The sequence below is a fragment of the Nelumbo lutea genome, chromosome 7 (assembly GCF_056320005.1).
Source record: "Nelumbo lutea isolate HS-2025 chromosome 7, American lotus-T2T, whole genome shotgun sequence".
Classification (NCBI taxonomy): domain Eukaryota; kingdom Viridiplantae; phylum Streptophyta; class Magnoliopsida; order Proteales; family Nelumbonaceae; genus Nelumbo; species Nelumbo lutea.
This window is the reverse complement of record NC_142690.1, coordinates 6,984,218-7,002,250: the sequence shown is the minus strand read 5'-3', so window position 1 is coordinate 7,002,250 and position 18,033 is coordinate 6,984,218. Positions and strand designations below refer to the sequence as shown.

At 38.6% G+C, this 18,033-nt stretch overlaps 1 protein-coding gene across 2 annotated transcripts in view; it reads right to left on the bottom strand.

The window, feature by feature from the left end:
* Window positions 1–18,033, bottom strand: part of LOC148844875 (insulin-degrading enzyme-like 1, peroxisomal) — a 134,018-nt gene that overhangs the window by 65,232 nt on the left and 50,753 nt on the right. For both annotated transcript variants that reach the window (XM_088955746.1, XM_088955748.1), the window contains exons 7-10: window positions 17,043–17,094; window positions 3,722–3,844; window positions 3,521–3,633; window positions 3,211–3,373 (exon numbers count right to left, since the gene is read on the bottom strand). In XM_088955746.1, the coding sequence (XP_088811872.1) occupies window positions 3,211–3,373; window positions 3,521–3,633; window positions 3,722–3,844; window positions 17,043–17,094 (451 nt within the window). The remainder of the gene's footprint in view (window positions 1–3,210; window positions 3,374–3,520; window positions 3,634–3,721; window positions 3,845–17,042; window positions 17,095–18,033) is intronic.

Here is an 18,033-nt window from a genome sequence, read left to right as displayed (position 1 = left end):
GTCATATGATCAGAAGCACCTGAATCAATAATCCAAGGGATCCTACGATTACCTGAAATGGTTGCATGATTGGCAGAAGCTCGTATACCTGAATGAGCAAATGCAGAAGAGGTTGAATTTTCTAAAGGGTTGGAAGAAGTCACACCCTCTAGTTGATTGATCATCCTCCCAAACTTCTCATATTCTACTTTATGGCTGCTAACTGCGCACTAGTTGTCATCTCTTCAGTTTGGTATTTGTCACTATCTAGACCAGCAGTAACATTAGCACTCCCTACCCTTTTATTATCATGCTTCTTCTGAAATCGAAGAGGTAGAAGCTCAGGATGTAATTTCCAGCACTTGTCTTTAGTGTGTTTTGGCCTTTTACAGTACTCATAGACAACCTCTTTCTTCCCTGAGCCACTTGGAGTCCCTGCAACCCCTTTGGGTTTCACTCCCATATTAGCAAAGTGATCATTTAGACCAGCCCCTTGAACCTGGACAAGCCTTCTGCTTTCTTCACTACTTACCAAGGCATATGCTTGTGACAATGAGACACTATCCTTGGATAAAATATTTTGTTTTGTAATATCATACTCTGGGTTTAGTCCAGTTAAGAACTCAAACACCCTGTTTCTCTCAACCAGTTTTCTGTAGGTCTCTGCATCATTAGTGGTGTCCCAGGTTACAACTTCTATCAAATCTATTTCTTGCCACAAAGACTTCAGTGTTGAGAAGTATACAACTGAAGGTTTCTCCCCCTGTCTTAAAATTTTCACATCACTTCTCAACTTGTAAGCTTTGGTCACATTTAATTTTTGGGAATAGGTTTCAGCAACACTATCCCATATTTCCTTTGCAGAATTCATCCGCAAATAGTGCTGACTAATCTGTGGCTGCATTGAGTTCACAAGCCACCCAATAACAGTATAATTTTCTTGCATCCACTTCTCATAAGATGGATCATCTTCTGAGGGAGCCTTTTTTGCTCCCAGAGATAAAACCCCACTTTCCTCTACTACAGATATGAATCTTTACCGATTGTGACCATGCCAGATAATTAGTTCCATCTAGCTTGACTGTGGTCACAGTCAATAGAGAGTCAACAGAGGCTCCCGGAACCTGCCCGGATTCAGCAACATTCTTGTTTTCAATCTCTAAGGAGTTCATCTCTTTAAACACTTCAAAAATATTTCAAACAACTTCAAAAGACACCAAATGAAGATAGAACAAGGACTGTGTTGTGAACCAACCTCTATGCAGCAGTACCAGAAATCTGAGTCACACCCAAAAGCTGGGAGAAATAGAACAAAAAAAAAGGAGCCGCACCTTGTAGACTACATGAAACACCAAACAACTTGGTTCGATCTTCAACAAGGAAAATCAGAAAGCCTCCAGACACTGAGCGCCCAGTCCAAACACCCTGCGGGGCCCGCAAACACCAGAAAATTAGGGTTTCGGGCAATACACTTGAATCAGCCAAGGAGGCGACAAAGTCAGTCCTCTTCTCTCCAAAAACCACTAACAACTGGGCTGAACAAAGTCTCTTTAACAGTCCGTATGATTCAGTTCTCCATACACACTATGTATGGAAAAGATGGTGAAAAAAAAAGGTAAAAAAGAGAGTCTGCCCTGATGCCAAGAAGAAAAACAGTCTTTTGAGAATAGAGGACTATTTAGAACAGATGCAGAAATCAAAATAAAATAACAGAAATCATTCTTCTAAGGAAGAGAAGATGAAGAAGAAGATGGTGGCAATAGGGGTTCAAAGTAAGAGAGTTTCGAACCTTAATCTCCACTCTTACACCCCTAACACTATTTTATTAAGTTAAACTTTGATAATTTACAGAGAGGCCCTTAGTTGAGCAAGAAATTAAAAGAACATAACATAGAAAGAATAGGCCCAGAATAAGGCCCATTACAGCAAAGAACTTAAAAGATAAAAAAGGATGAACAGCCTATGGGCCATTCGGCCCATCTTCTCTACAAGAAGAAAGGAAGAAAAGAGAAGGAGAAGAGAGAATGGTTGTTTGGGAGCCAAAACTTCTTGCTGGTGGCACCCTGCTTTCTATTTATATTAATGAGATAAAAAATAAGAGGGAAAATTACATGCTTGCCCCTGGTGGCACACACTAATAAAAAACAATAAACAAGCTGACAGCACCCTAAGATTAACAGCACAAAAGACTGTAACAGCATAAACAACACTCTCCAACACTTTGTCCTCTTGAGAAGGTCCAACCTTCGAAAGAAATTTTTTCTGTCCAGGATTCAGAACAATGGACCTATTTTCTTGAGTAAACTTTGTTACCATCCATTCCCAATACCATCATCTTTCCTATTTTTCATGAAATTGCTTTTAAACTCCTCTTAGAGATCAAAAGTTTTCACCCATTTGATTTACTGAAACTCAGCCGCAGTGTCGACTTCTCTTTCTTGAGATGAAGCTTCTCATTTTTCTTCCAACCAAACCCCTCGCAAGGAGACGTAGATAGACCAGAAATTGGGTCTGTAATTCAAGTGGGCCAACTCTCCTCACATCATTCTTAGAAAAGTTATTTGATTCAGCCTCCACACCCTTAGGACCACACTTACTAGCCCAACACTTCTTTTAACAGAGGAGTTATCGTCATCTTTAATCATCCACAAACCTCATCCACCCCCACATAGCCCACCACCAGATCCTAAGCTGGTAGGACACCTTTTCATCCTACATCAGTTTGGTATCAGAGCCATATTAGAGTGAAATGAAGGGGTATCAAGGCCTACCATGAATAGTGACTCCATGAGATGGTGCCGAATCATGACAAAGACTGCTATGAAAGAAGCCAATGCTAAATTTGATGATTTGGTTTATAGCCATTTAGAAAATAAGGATTGACTACATGGTATGGTGCAGAAAGTTGCTGCAATGGATGACAAGTTTGAGCACAAGTTTTCTGCAATAGATCACAAACTTGACCTTTTAATTGCCAATCTGGAAGCCTATCTTATAGAGAACGGTCTTATTATCTGTGAAAGATTTTGAAACGCCACATCTAATAGAGTGTCAGCCTACTTTGGCATCAACTTCTCAAACATCAGATCAATATTTAGATAACAACATTATGACACTTATGATACAAATTTCAAACAGAGCTAACTCATACATAAAAGATGTGAAATTAAGATAATCAATGATCTAAAGTACGAAACGAGAGGATTATGGGAGTACATATATAGAACTCACCCAATTTTTTCAAGATGAGAAATAGAGAACCCTCTCCTTTATGACCAATAAGGTGGCCAAGATACCTACATGGCCCTTCCTTGTAATAATGAATACTTGGGGTTATAGGCCATATAATTCTCAGCTTGTGACCTTGCATTATTGGGACAGCTTTGACAAGAATCTGAATGCCATAATATGAAATAGAATCATGTATGAGACAAATGTTAAAATGTTGAACTAGGAATGATACCCCAACAGATGAATAGATAACAAGAAATAAAGTCATATTGTTTATATTTAAGAATATTTCCCTGTAATCTAGGAATACCTGAAGATGCTCAGGTGTGCAAGGCTGCCCAGGAAAACTGAAACAACTTCGGTTGGTATTTGGAATTTCCTGAAACTTGTTTTCCACCAGGCTTTGAATTTTATCAAGACTCTCTGGAATTTTCCATAGTGAAGTAGGTAAAAGGTTCATTGCATCACTATTTTTGTAAACCACAATGGACATCAAAAAATAACCACTGACCTTTCCCATATACAACCAACTGCATAAGGTTGGCAGAATAGCGTTCTTCATAGAATTTGATAAGCTCACATCTAATATCTATCCCTCTTGCTTTTGGACGGACTTCTAAAGTATCCCAGTTTCCTAAAATCACAACAGATCACCATTAAACTATGATAGAAGGTCATGTAGATTCAGAACCATAGCTAATTTAAGATTCCATTATATTGAGATAGAGATAAATAGAGATAGATAGATAGAGAGAGAGAGAGAGAGTGGTTACAATTTTAACATCCATTAGCAAACTTTTTATATCACTAACAAAGCAATTGGATTTTGTTGATGAAAAATCAAAAAAAAAGAAAAAGAAAACTCATATCCCTTGAATAGAGTTATGTGGACCAATTCAAGAGACAGCATGTGGTCCATTAGCAAACATTTAGGAATAAAAAACATTAATAAGCTAATAAATCTTTCCAAAAACAATGCAATCTCCAGAAGGCCTCCAATTGATCAGAAAATTCAAGTTTAGCAATTCAAAGTAAATATCAGATGATGTGAACTATATTTACTCATGCCTAATGTTTTTTATTATGCTTGTCTGATGTTTGACTTCAACATGGTTGAAAAGGCTATGGTTCTTTTTGCAGTGTAATTTTTCAGTTGGCCTAGGTTGGGGTGTTTTCCAAGTTTCCATATTTCTGTCTTTGGTTGTAGGACTGTTGGCTGTTCTTCAATTTGTGGTAGAGGTGATCCAGTGTATGTCTTTTCTGGGGAAGGTGGGTCTTACGGTGGCCTGTTTGGATGAAAGGGCTTTCTACGTTAGTTCCATTCCATCACATGAATATGGATTCCAGTCTGTTAGAATGTTAGAGTGATGTTCGGCTGATAAGAGTTCTTATTAGCCCATTCTTATGTTTAACTTATCTTGTAACTGGGCCTGTGTTAATGGGCCTAATCCCGTTTAATGATTTAAGTCATCTGGGTGTCCCATCACTAATCAGGGGCATCCCAGTAATTTTTTGTACCTTGTACTATATTCATATATAAATAAAGGACTGGTCGACTGGCGAGTACAGTTCGACATTCTCTTCAGTTCTGTGGTTCTCTTCTCTTATTTGCTACTTCGAGTATAGCTCTTCAGATTACATGGTATCAGAGCATTAGCTCCTTCCTGGTTTCAGCAGGCGTACTCTCTTCTCTTGCTGTCTTTTCATCTTCTCTCTTCCTTTTCTGGGTTGCTGCAGTGAAGACCTAGGAGTGTAAGAGAGTAAAGCAAGTTCGAACCTAGGGTTTCTCATGGTTGTAGGACTCAAGGGAAGTAAGACCCAGAAGTAGATGTCCTACTAAATTATCTCCAGCAAATAGTAGCTATTGGGCTACTAAGAGAGGTCTGTATAGGACAGACCTAGTTGAGGACTGATTTCAGCAGTCCTAGCACTAGCCGAAAGGGGGAGAGCTTCCTCTACAGTAGCAGCTTCGAGCTCCAGCAAGACTTGCGCAGAACAAGTGGTAAAGACTTAGCCTTCTCTACAGTTGCAGATTCGTGCCCCAGCAATACTTGCGCAGAACTGTGGTAACTTCAGTTACAGATTTTCTTCAGGTCGGTTATCAGTCCTACTTTGTGAACTTCAGTTACTGCACTGCACAGTTACATCAGGTCGCAGAACAAGCCCTAACTGAAGTAATTTCAGTTACTAGCACTGTGAACTGGTTCAGTTACAGCCCCTTACTTGCTACTTCAGCCAGTCCTAAACAGCACTGTACAGTACCCGAACTGTGAACACTTCTACAAGCACTGTGACCACTTCGGCCAGTCCAAAATAGAACCACCTACAGCACTGTGAACAACTCTTGGACTGAAGTCAGGATGTCCTCACTATCCGGTGAAGTTTCCTCTAGAGATAACAGACCTGTTACAAGGTCCTCAAACCTGGAAAACCCAAATCTGCACAACTTGCAGATTACAAGTGTGCTGCTAGATGAGTATAACTTCAGAGAGTGGTCTGTCTCAGCAATGCTGTTCATTACCTCTCGTGACCTCACAGGCTATTTGGATGGAGACAAGAAACAACCAGAAATTGGCAGTCCTGAATACACCGTGTGGCGCAAGGAAAATGCCACAGTCATGTCTTGGTTGCTGGCCGCTATGACTCCTAGGGTGGCCACAACTGTTCATCACTTCCCCACAGCTGCTAAAATTTGGGAGAAAGTATCTAAGACATATGGCCAGAAAAAGAACAATGCTAGAATCTACAGGCTGAACCAAGACATTGCAGCCCTAAGGCAAGGAGACATGTCCGTGGCAACCTACTTTGCAACACTGGAAGGCCTCTGGGAAGAGCTTGACCACCATTTGATTTTGGATTGGGAAAATGCTAATGATAAGGTGAGGCATGATAAGCAGATTGAGGAGGGCAGAGCCTTCAAGTTTCTAGCGGGTCTTGACCCTGTATATGAAGGTATAAAGTCACAGATTCTAGGGAGAGATGAACTACCTGAGCTTCACCATGTCTACTACCTGTTGAGGAATGGAGAAGGAGAAAGGAGATGCAAGTTGACTCCCAGACACAGTCAACAGAACTACCTGGAGAACATTCAGCCTTAATCTCCACAAAGGGGAATAGATTTTCAGACAAAAAGTCCCTCAAGTGTATACATTGTGGTGGTGAGAAACACACAAAGGAGAAATATTGGGTCTTGTACCCTCATCTGAAGCTAGCTGCTCTGAGAAAGGACAAAAGGCAACATAAGGGCCACACAGCAAGTGGGAATCTTGCCACCAACAACAGTAGTGACAACTCACAGAGTACTCAGACAGTGTCATCTTCCACTGCAAGGCAGGCTGCCAACTCCTCTAGACCAAGTACTTCGGGCTTCACAGCTAGTGAGGTAGAGGTTCTCAGCCGGGCATTAGCCTGTCTGAAAAACAATTCTTTAGCATCCACCTCTCTTGCCAAATCAGGTACAGCCTCTGCATTTAGTGCATCTAGTTCCATTAATTCTACCTCTTGGGTGATTGATTCCGGAGCCACTGACCATATGACATATGTCCTCCTTATTCTCTACATATCATTTGTTGTCTGGCCAGGATAAGATGAGAGTAGCTGATGGGTCCCTCTCCACCATCTCTGGAAAGGGGGTGGTTGACCTAAGCAAGGATCTCTCTCTTAAATCAGTCCTACATGTTCCTAGTCTTACCTCAAATCTGTTGTCTGTTTCAAAGCTTACGAAAAACTTTAACTGCAGTATAACTTTCTTTCCTTCTCATTGTGTCTTCCAGGACAGATTGACGAGGAGAACGATTGGGAGTGGTCATGAGTATGGGGGCCTCTACTATTTTGATGAAGATGTCAGCTCAGCCTTGCAAACTTCTACTACTAGTCCGGAAAGTGTGGAGTCAATAGCTAGGCTGCACTTGTGGCATGCTAGGCTAGGTCATTTGTCCTTTTCTTCCTTAGCAATGTTGTTTCCCGAATTATGTAAGGGCATTCCGAGTTAGAGTTTAATTTGTGATGTGTGTCAAATGTCAAAACAATGTAGATCAATGTATCCAATTTCTAGTAATGAAATTCAAGCCCCTTTTGATTTGGTTCATTCTGATGTTTGGGGTCCTTCACCCATTGTTTCCATTGATGGCTTCCGTTACTTTATCAGTTTTATTGACCATTATTCTCGGTGTACTTGGATTTATCTATTGAAAGGACGTGATGAAGTTCCCCGGATAACTATGAAGCAATTCCGTTCAGACAATGCAGCTGAATACTTTGAAAGATCCCTGAACTCGTTCATGGAAGATGCAGGCATGTTACATCAATCATCATGTGCTTACACCCCTCAGCAAAATGGGGTCGCTGAGCGCAAGAACAGGCATCTATTGGAGACAGCTCGAGCCCTTCTTTTCCAGCACAATGTGCCCAAGCAATATTGGTCTCAAGCTGTTCTCACTGCATCATACCTGATAAATCGGATGCCATCTAAGGTACTGGGTATGAAGACCCCTTTCTCTGTTTTGTGTCCCACTCTTCCAGAATTTCCTCTTCCCCCGCGGGTTTTTGGCTGTACAAGCTTCATACATGTGAAGGATCCAAAGAAGACCAAACTGGATCCTAAGGCTACAAAGGAAATATTTTTGGGGTACTCTCCTACGCAGAAGGGGTATAAGTGTTATGATCCTGTCTCCAAGAAAAAATATGTCACCAGGGATGTAGTCTTTTTTGAGTCTCAACCCTATTTCCAGTCTTCTCAGAATCCTCTTCAGGGGGACAGTAGTGGGTTGGAAGAGGATTCTCATTCTCCCTTCTTTTTTGTTCCCATTTCATCACCTTCCACTACTACTAGTTGTAACATTCCGAGTCAACCACTGTGCCAGTTGCTTCTCCAGATTAGGCTGATGCTTCTGAAGGTTCCAGTAAACAAGAGAAAGAGATACTTACATACAATAGAAGGAAGAGGCCCCTCAACCTCATGATTGCAACCAGTTGAACTCAGATCAATCTGTCTCTACAATCCAAGGTAATTCTGACTCACTCAATTCAGATTTGGATATTCCTATTGCTCTCCGTAAGCCTGTTCGTTCTTGTACCACTCGGCATCCCATAGCCGATTATGTTTCTTACTCACACTTATCCCCTGCCTATCATTCCTTGGTGTCTGCTCTTTCCTCTGTATGTGTCCCTTCCAGGTATTCAGAGGCGGCATCTGATCCAAGGTGGAAAGAAGCCATGAATGAGGAGATGAAAGCCCTAATGAAAGCAAGGACATGGGAATTGGTGGACCTGCCAGAAGGGAAAGGCAATGTTGGGTGCAAGTGGGTATTCACAGTAAAGCACAGGGAATATGGGTCAATTGAGAGGTACAAGACCAGACTTGTGGCAAAGGGATTTACACAAAAGGAAGGAATTGACTACAAGGAAACCTTTGCCCCAGTAGCAAAGCTCAACACAATCAGGGTTCTACTGTCACTAGCAGCAAAATTCTCTTAGGAACTTCATCAGCTGGATGTGAAGAATGCCTTCCTAAATGGTGATCTTCATGAAGAGGTATTCATGGAACCCCCACCTGGATATGATGTTGGAAAGAAGGTATGTAAACTAAGGAAAGCATTATATGGTTTGAAACAATCTCCCCGGGCATGATTTGAGAGACTTTGTTTGGCAATGAAGTAGGGTACACTCAGAGCAGTGCAAATCATACATTGTTTACAAGGAGACAGGATGACAAACTTACAGCACTCATTGTGTATGTGGATGATATGGTGATTACTGGAAATGATGTGAAAGAGATGAAGAGGCTGAAGGAGTTCTTATCTTCAGAATTTGAGATCAAAGACTTGGGAAATCTAAGATACTTTCATGGAATTGAAGTTGCTAGATCAAGAGAAGGAATCTACATATGTCAAAGAAAGTATGTGCTAGATCTCCTAGAGGAAACAGGCATGATGGGGTGCAGGCCAGCAGACACTCCAATAGAACCAAGCCATGGATTACAAGAATCAATGGGTGAGGAATACTGTGATAAGGAAAGGTACCAAAAGTTGGTAGGAAAACTGATATACTTATCCCTTACTCGGCCAGATATTGCCTATGCAATGCATGTTGTCAGTCAATTCATGCACTCACCAAAGGCCCCTCATATGAGAGCAGTGGAAAGAATCCTCAGATACTTGAAAACTTGCCTAGGGAAAGGAATTCTATTCAGAAAAAAACAGCAGAGTTGAAATTGAAGCCTACATTGATGCTGATTGGGCTGGGTCCGTTGGAGACAGAAAATCAACCTCAGGTTACTGTACATTCTTGGGAGGAAACCTAGTCACATAGCACAGTAAGAAGCAAAATGTTGTGGCTAGATCAAGTGCAGAAGCAGAATACCGGGCTATGGCACACGGGGTTGCTGAACTCTTATGGCTCAAGACTCTCCTTAATGAGCTTGGTATCAAGACTGAGGGTCCTCTCAAGCTGTATTGTGATAATAAAGCTGCTATCAACATTGCCAACAATCTTGTGCAGCATGACAAGACAAAACATATTGAAATTGATTGACACTTTGTCAGAGAGAGAATTATTTCAGGAGAACTCCGTGCCTTATACTCCATCAGAGATGCAGATTGCAGATGTATTAACTAAAGTGCTGGCATCAACGAAGTTCAGGGACATACTTGGCAAGCTAAACATGATTGATATCCATGCTTAGCTTGAGGGGGAGTGTTAGAATGTTAGAGTGATGTTCGGCTGATAAGAGTTCTTATTAGCCCATTCTTATGTTTAACTTATCTTGTAACTGGGCCTGTGTTAATGGGCCAAATCCTATTTAATGATTTAAGTCATCTGGGTGTCCCATCACTAATCAGGGGCATCCCAGTAATTTCTTGTACCTTGTACTATATTCATCTATAAATAAAGGACTGGTCGACTGGCTAGTACAGTTCGACATTCTCTTCAGTTCTGTGGTTCTCTTCTCTTCTTTGCTACTTCGAGTATAGCTCTCCAGATTACACAGTCCTTCCATGTATAATTGTCTTTAGTTGGGGTTATTTCTGGTTTACTTTGGGTGGTGGGTGCATAGGGTATTTCTAGAATTCCTAGAGCTCAAACTTGTACTTTTTCTTTTTTATGATCAACAAGAAACAAAATTTTATTACTATAATATGATGAAGGTCTAAGTGTAGACAAGTCCTCTTGTAGAGATAAGGAGTCCTATCTTTACCTATTGAACATCTTGCTTTGTTTACAATTAAGACCAGAACACTTGTTCCCTCCACACCCCTTGCATTGCTAAATTATCTGCCAAGCTGTTAGCTTCCCTTGTGATCCAAGAAACCTTCACCTCCAGAACAAAGATTGCATTAAAAGGTGAGAAAGCACCCACAAAAATGCAAGTCACCAAAACCCAACCAAGTCTCCCAACATGAAACTTTCTAAACCAAAACCAAAAACAACCCCCAGAAATCCAAAACCAATTCCAGCCAAAGAGCCTTCAAACTAATGACAAAAAGAAAGAAGATAGCCCATTCAGAAAATGAGCCCCAGCAAATCACAACCATGAAACAAAGATCACTTCCAACCCTAACCTCTACCTAACAAAAGAGACACCCAACTCCAATCCAAACCCCAACAAGAAACCCCTTAAAACCCCAGTTTAATTGTAACAATGCATTTTCTGCTTCTTGGCTTTCATAATTTTCTTGAAAGGACCACCCCCTATTAATTCGCTTCCAAGCGGTTTTAGGCTCTAAAATCTATAGCCCGAGCTCTAGAAAAAGATGCCAAACAAGTTATACCTGACTTTTCATAAGTAATGGTATTATTGAAAGAACAAGAAGATAGACAAAGCTTTTCATACTCCTCAAGGGTATGGATATCATCTCCTCTTCCTCTTCCTCTTCCCATTCCTACTATCGAGATTTCCCTACTGGCTACCAAAGTTGAGGCTCCTAAACAACCGCCAATTCGCAAAGTATACTCTTGCTCCAATTTCTAATGCACCACCATTGCTCATCTATCTCCTTCCTATTGAAAGTTTGTCTCTTGCTCCTCTTAACTTTGTTCCTAGGGCTGTTTAGGAAGCTCTTGTCTTACCAGATTGGAAGAAGGCAATGGATTAGGAATTTAGTGTTCCTGAAGCTAATAATACTTTGGATCTCATTTCTCTCCCTCCAGGAAATAAGGTGGTAGGTTGTCGCTGGATTTACACAATTAAGCATTGGCTAATGATAGTGTGGATAGGAAATAAAGCATGCTAGTTTCTAAAGGTTATACGCGGACTTTTGGCATTGACTACATTGACACCTTCTCTCCTGTTGCCAAGATGGTCTCTAATCTCTATATGTGTTATTATGTCCTTAGCTGCCCACTATGATTGGCAATTATTTCAGTTGGATGTCAAGAATGCCTTCCTCTATGGTGATCTTATAAAAGAAGTATATATGGAGCAACCTCCTGGGTATGTTGCTCAAGGAAAGGTTGGGAATGTGTGCAGATTAAAGAAGGAAATCTATGGGTTGAAACAATCACTACAAGCATGGTTTGGTAATTTTGGTAGTATGATATAACAATTTAGACTGCAGTAATGTTGTATTGATCAATCAGTGTTTAGTAGAGATTCTCCTTTTGGTAAAATTATCTTTGCTATGTATATTAATGATATTATTATTGTTATAGGAAGTAATACAAAGGGAATCAAGGAGTTGAAATACTTCGTGCAACAAGAATTTCAGACTAAGGACTTGGAACATTTGAGTATTTTCTAGGCATTGTGGTAGCAAGGTCGAAGTGGGGACTCTCTCTCACATAGAAAACTTTTAGAAGAGTAGAAAAGTTTGGACAACCTGTTTTGATATAAAAACTATAAAAGAAAGAAGAAAAGAAAAAGAAGAAAAGGTTTCGTCTGAGAAAGAGAGAGGAGAGATAGAAGAGAATGGGAGAAGCTCAGAATTGGGTCGGGCCGCTCCTTTCATTAGATTATATACTCATAAATAAAAGAGAATACAAAGAAAAGTATGCCCTTAGTAAGTCGGCTACTTGTGACAACTTAAAAAAGCACTCTTAACTTAAAACATAAACTAATGGGCCTAAGGCCCAATAACTCCCTAACTATGTCATATAAATAAAAACAAGTTATATCAGCCCAAAACTCAACAAGAAGAAACGGGATTACTAGGAGCAAAATCAGTGGACACTCCTATTGATCCAAATGTCAAGATATCTGATAGTAAGGGGGAGTTCCTAGATAACCCTCGAAGAAATAGAAAACTAGTGGGGAAGCTCATTTATCTCACCATCACAAGGCCAAACATCTCCTTTACTGTGGGAATATTAAGTTAGTTTATGCAAAGTCCAAGGACAAATCAATGCAAAGGGTTGTTGCATAAGAAAAGGGAGAGCTATCTTGGGAGGGATACACAGATGTAGATTAAGTAAGATCCACTACTGACAAGAAGTCCACAGCAGGCTATTGTACATTTCTTGAAGGAAATTTGGTTATATGGAAAAGCAAAAAAGTAGACTGTAGTTGCCAAGAGCAGCACGCAGAAGTTAAATACAAAGCCATGGCAGATACAACTTGTGTGTTGGTTTGGCTAAAACAGCTATTATAGCAAAATGGTAGGAAGGCTTCAATTCCTATGAGAATATATTGTGATAATCAAGCAACAAATCGCATTTCCTCTAACCCAGTATTTTATGAAAGAACTAAACATATAGAGGTGGAATGTCACTTTGCAAGGGAGAAGGTCACAAGTGGAGAAATTATTACCCCATATGTGAAGTTAGAAGATCAGCTAGCCAACCTCTTTACTGAAGGTCTAACCCATGCTCAGATGGATCATATATGTAGCAAGTTGGAGTTTTATGATATATGTATGCTCCAACTTGAGGAGGGTTAGTATTAGAGTCTTTTTATTTTCTTTATAACTAAGTGGTGGTTGTAACTGTTTTCCCTCTTTTTATTTCCTTTCACTTAAGAGCACTAGTGTAATTTTAACTTCCTTTATAATATTAACAAAAAAAGGGTGGCAGTTGGGGATCAGTTTATCGTGATCTCCTCTGCTTTGATCCTCATTCTTCTCCAAGTTCTCTTCTCTTTCTTTCATCTTCCCTTCTTTTTCTCCTTAATTCTGAATATTTTCTAGGTTGTGCCTTGCCTTCCCTATCATTTTCAGGTCTGATCAAAATGTACAGGAGTAATTTTTCATTTTGTTGGGAGCTGATCTCATCTGTAAACTTCTCAAGTACCTATGTTCATTTATCTAACATATCAAGCATGTCCTTGAAATAAATAAAATATTTTAATCAAAGATAATAGAATAATGATTCAAAAGAATATAGATAATGAAGAAATGCTCCATGCTTAACCACATAGCAGTTATATGTTGCAACTCTACCTCATTTCTATGACTTAATCAACTTTAAGACAGAACTCCGACAGTGTGAGCTTGTCTTACACTGCCGGTCTCAAACCCGAACAAAGGAGGGTTGTGTCAGCTTGGCATCTGGCACCAAAACTTTTGCCAAACTCTCATGATATGGCTCCTAATTTGTCTTTCCAATGCTCATACTAGGGAATTCTCCATAAATGACATGTTGCACCCTAACCCGAGTGTAGTGTTAAAAGGGCAAAGGTTTACTAGGATGGTCCCTGCAAATGACCTACCATGGCAACGTCGGTTGTGGTGTCAAATAGACAAGAGTTCTCACATCCTTCTGGACAAAGGTGGGTAAAGAAGCTAGTCCAAGAAACACGACTTCGTTGAACCACTTGGAATGTAGAAACATTAACAACAAAAACTATGGAATTAGTAGACACTATAAAGAGGAGAAGAGTTAATATTACATGCCTACAAGAAACTAAATGGAAGGGTAAAAGAGATAAACAAATTGATAGAAACAAAGTATGGTATACGAGAGAGGTAAATATCAGAAATGGTATAGTGATAATAGTAGATAAGGATTCAAAAAAATGAAGAGGTATATGTTAAAAGAATTGGGGACAAAATAATTTAATCAGACTTGTTTAGGTGAGGAAATCATTAACATAATTAGTGCTTATGCACCTCAAGTGGGTTTAGAAGAAAACATTAAGAGACAATTTTGGGAAAACTTAGAAGGATTAATCCAAGAAATTCCAAACAAAGAAAAGATTTTTATAGGAGACTCAAATGGGCATGTAGGGAAAAGAAGTGTAGGATATGATATGGTGCATGGAGGATTTGGCTTTGGGGAAAGAAATAAATCAAGAGGTACAATATTAGATTTTCTAAAAGCTTATGACACAGCAATTTTAAACACCTTTTACCAAATGAAAGATGAACACTTAATAACATTTAAAAGTGGGTCAAACATAAGTCAAATAGATTTTTTTCCTTATGAGGAGAATTGAACAAATGATATATAAAGATTGCAAAGCTATTCCAGGAGAAAGCTAAGAACACAAATAGACTAGTGGTTGTAGATGTACGCATTAGGAAATTGAAGAGAAATAGGGAAGAAAATAGGCATCCAAGAATTAGATGAGAAAACATAAAAGGAGAAAATTTAACTCAGTTTAAAAACAAGTTGATAGTAGAAGGAAAATGGAATTTCGATGAAAAGACTAATGATGTGTGGCTTGAAATGGAAAACAACATAAAAAAAAGTAGAAAAGGATCTCCTAGGAGAATCTAAAGGAAAATGGGAAAGTACTAAAAAACTTGGTAGTTGAATGAAGAGGTTCAAAACATAATCAAATTAACATGAGCAATTGAGCATGTTACTAAGAATGTAAGACACTAGTGCAGAAAACTGCAAAACAAAACATAAAACCAAAAGAAATGAAGTTAAAAAGTGAATGAAGCTAAATATAGGGCATATGATGAAATTTATCATAAATTAGACATTAATTTATATAGCAAAAGATGAGATAGAAAGGAAAAGCAGAGATATAACCAATGTTATGTGCAATAAAGAGGAAGATCAAAGAGTCTTAACAAAAGATGAGGAAATCAAGCTAAGATGGAAAAACTACTTCAAAAAATTATTTAATGAACAATAGGGAGAGGATACTAATGGAGGAGAATCTAGCAATACTAATAGTGTTAAAAATAATGTGTGCATTCGTAGAGTTAGACCTACTAAAGTAAAAGAGGCACTAAATAAGGTGAAGAAAAGAAAGGCATTAGGATTTGATGGGATTTCAATAAAGGTATTGAAAGGTATGGGAGAGGTAAGCTTGTTATTGCTAACCAAACCTTTCGATAAGATAGTGAAAGAAAAGAAAATGCCTAATGATTGGAGAAACAATAGTATGATGCCTATATTTAAGAACAAAGGGGATATACAAAGTTGTAATAACTAACAAGGGATTAAACTCATGAACCACAATATGAAACATTGGAAGAGAATTATTGAACAAAGATTACAACTTGAAGCAAGTGTTTCTGAGAACCAATTTGGCTTTATGCTAGGCAGATCAACCACAGAACCTATATTTATTATGCAATGATTTATAGAAAAAATTAGAAAGAAGAAAAAAGATCTTCATATGGTATTCATTGTTATAGAAAAGGCATATGATAAAATTCTTAGAAAAATAATATGTTGGGTCTTTGAAAAGAAAAGGGCTCAAAATAGGTATATAGACCTAATTAAGGATATGTATGAGGGGGCAACAACCAATATTACAATACTAGTGGGAGATGCTTCAAATATTACAATTACTATGGGTTTTTAGTAAGGTTCAGCACTTAGCCCTTATCTATTTGCACTAATCATTGCTGAATTGACTAAATATATTTAGAGTTAATCTCTCTCTTTTCTATTCCTCGTACTGTCTTGTACTTCCTTACTTTTATTTATTTAGTAATGACTGAGTATATGACATATAAATTTAGTAACAATATGACTAAAACAAAGATTATCTCTCCCTTTTCTATTCCTTGTATTGCCTTGCTTTTATTAATTTAATAAATTAGTTATGTTACTAATAAAAAATAGTAACAATAGGAGTGTAAATCAAGATATACTTAGAATTGGGGAAGAGATAACTCAATGTGACCATTTCCGGTACCTTGGTTCAATAATTCATAACAAGGGAGAGATTGAGGAGGATGTCACCCAAAGAATTAGAACAAGATGGGCAAAATGGAGGGGTGCATCTAGACTTTTATGTGAAAGCGAATACCACTTAGATTAAAAGGAAAAATCTATAAAACAGTTGTGAAAGCCAGTTATGTTGTATGGAGCAAAGTATTGAGCTATCAAGAAACAACATATCTAGAAAATGAATGTGGCAGAAATGCAAATGCTAAGATTGATCTGTGGAAAAACTACAAAGGATAGGACTAGGAATGAAGTTATGCGTAGGAACCTAAGCATCTCTAATAGGTGATAAAATGAGGGAGAGTAGACAAAGAAGGTTTCGGCACGTGTATGGAAGACCATCAACTGCACCAGTTAGAAGAAATGATTTATTACACATTGAACGGGCTAGAAGTGCTCGGGAAAAGGGCATGGAAAGAAATAGTAAGAAATGATTTAAGCACTAATCATTTAACAGTGAATATGGCTTTAAATAGAATGGATTGGAAAAACAGGATTCATGTAGCCGACCCCATATAGTTCGGATAAGGCATGAAACAACTTTGGGACAACAAACCTATAACAACATTAGTTCATATTTTCATTTCTAGTTTTTTCCTATATTTTCCAGCTGAAGTATCATTTCATTAATTACTAGAAGAGTACCACTCATTTCACCATTCACACATACTCATTAATCATAATGAAACAAATACTGAAGCAAGAAATGAGTACAGATTATTTATCCCAGAAGAATAGATTGATTGTGTTGAAGAGAAATTTTTGCACACCTGTACTGAATTTATGGTATGGGTGAGCTTCTGTGCATAGATGTTTCTGAAGCTGTAAAAAATAAATCAATGGAGCAAAAAATAAAATTAGTCCATGAAATATATATGTATATATACAGATATATGCACTAAAGGGGTCAAAAAAAGGGCAGGGAAAGCCCTATGATATGGGTTCTAATGCATTATGTGCATGTCATATTTCAATGTCAAGAAGGAATATTTTCTTCATTCTTTTACTAAAATCAATAAATTTTTTATTTTTTTGAAAGGTGAAGTATATTTGTATTAATAAGTATAACAAAACTACAAGGATCTTCCTGTACAATTTCTTTTTTTGAATAATAAAAGAAAAAATTATTAAAAAGACCAGCTACAGGGTGATAAGGCAGCACTCAACCAAACCACAAAACAAACTAAACTAAAGAAAAATATACAAGAAGAAACAGAAACAACCCTCCCCTTCTGAACACTTCATTAGTCTTCTCCTTCAAAAAACTCTTCCCAACCATCTTCTTCCTCATTTCATGCCTCTACCCCTACCCCTGCTGAGTTACTCTTTAATCTTTCTTCCTTCCTGCCTTTTTCAAAAGCTTCAAATTCTCTTCTTGCAAAGTCCTCTCTGCCCCAAAAAAACAGGCCTAAACTCTTTCCCTCCTTTACATTCCTCTCAGCCAAAACTCTCAATCTCCACTCCTTTCTTCTCCACCTTGCTAAGTAAAATCTCCTCACCATCTCCCTTCTCACCACCACAGCCACCTTCTTCTCTGGCACTGAAATTAGTAAGGAACTTTCTTCTTAAGAAACCAACATCTGGAACTCTGCCAACTGAATCCTGAACCCCCCAAAACCTCTCCCCTCAGCAGTCTTATTCAAAGCTTTGGCCTTTGATCCTCTTTTCCTGTAGACTCTCCAGAACTTGTTCGTGGGACCTGTCCCAACTAGACCTTCTTTCAGTCTTGAAAATATTTTAGTGACATGAACTACGAGAGAC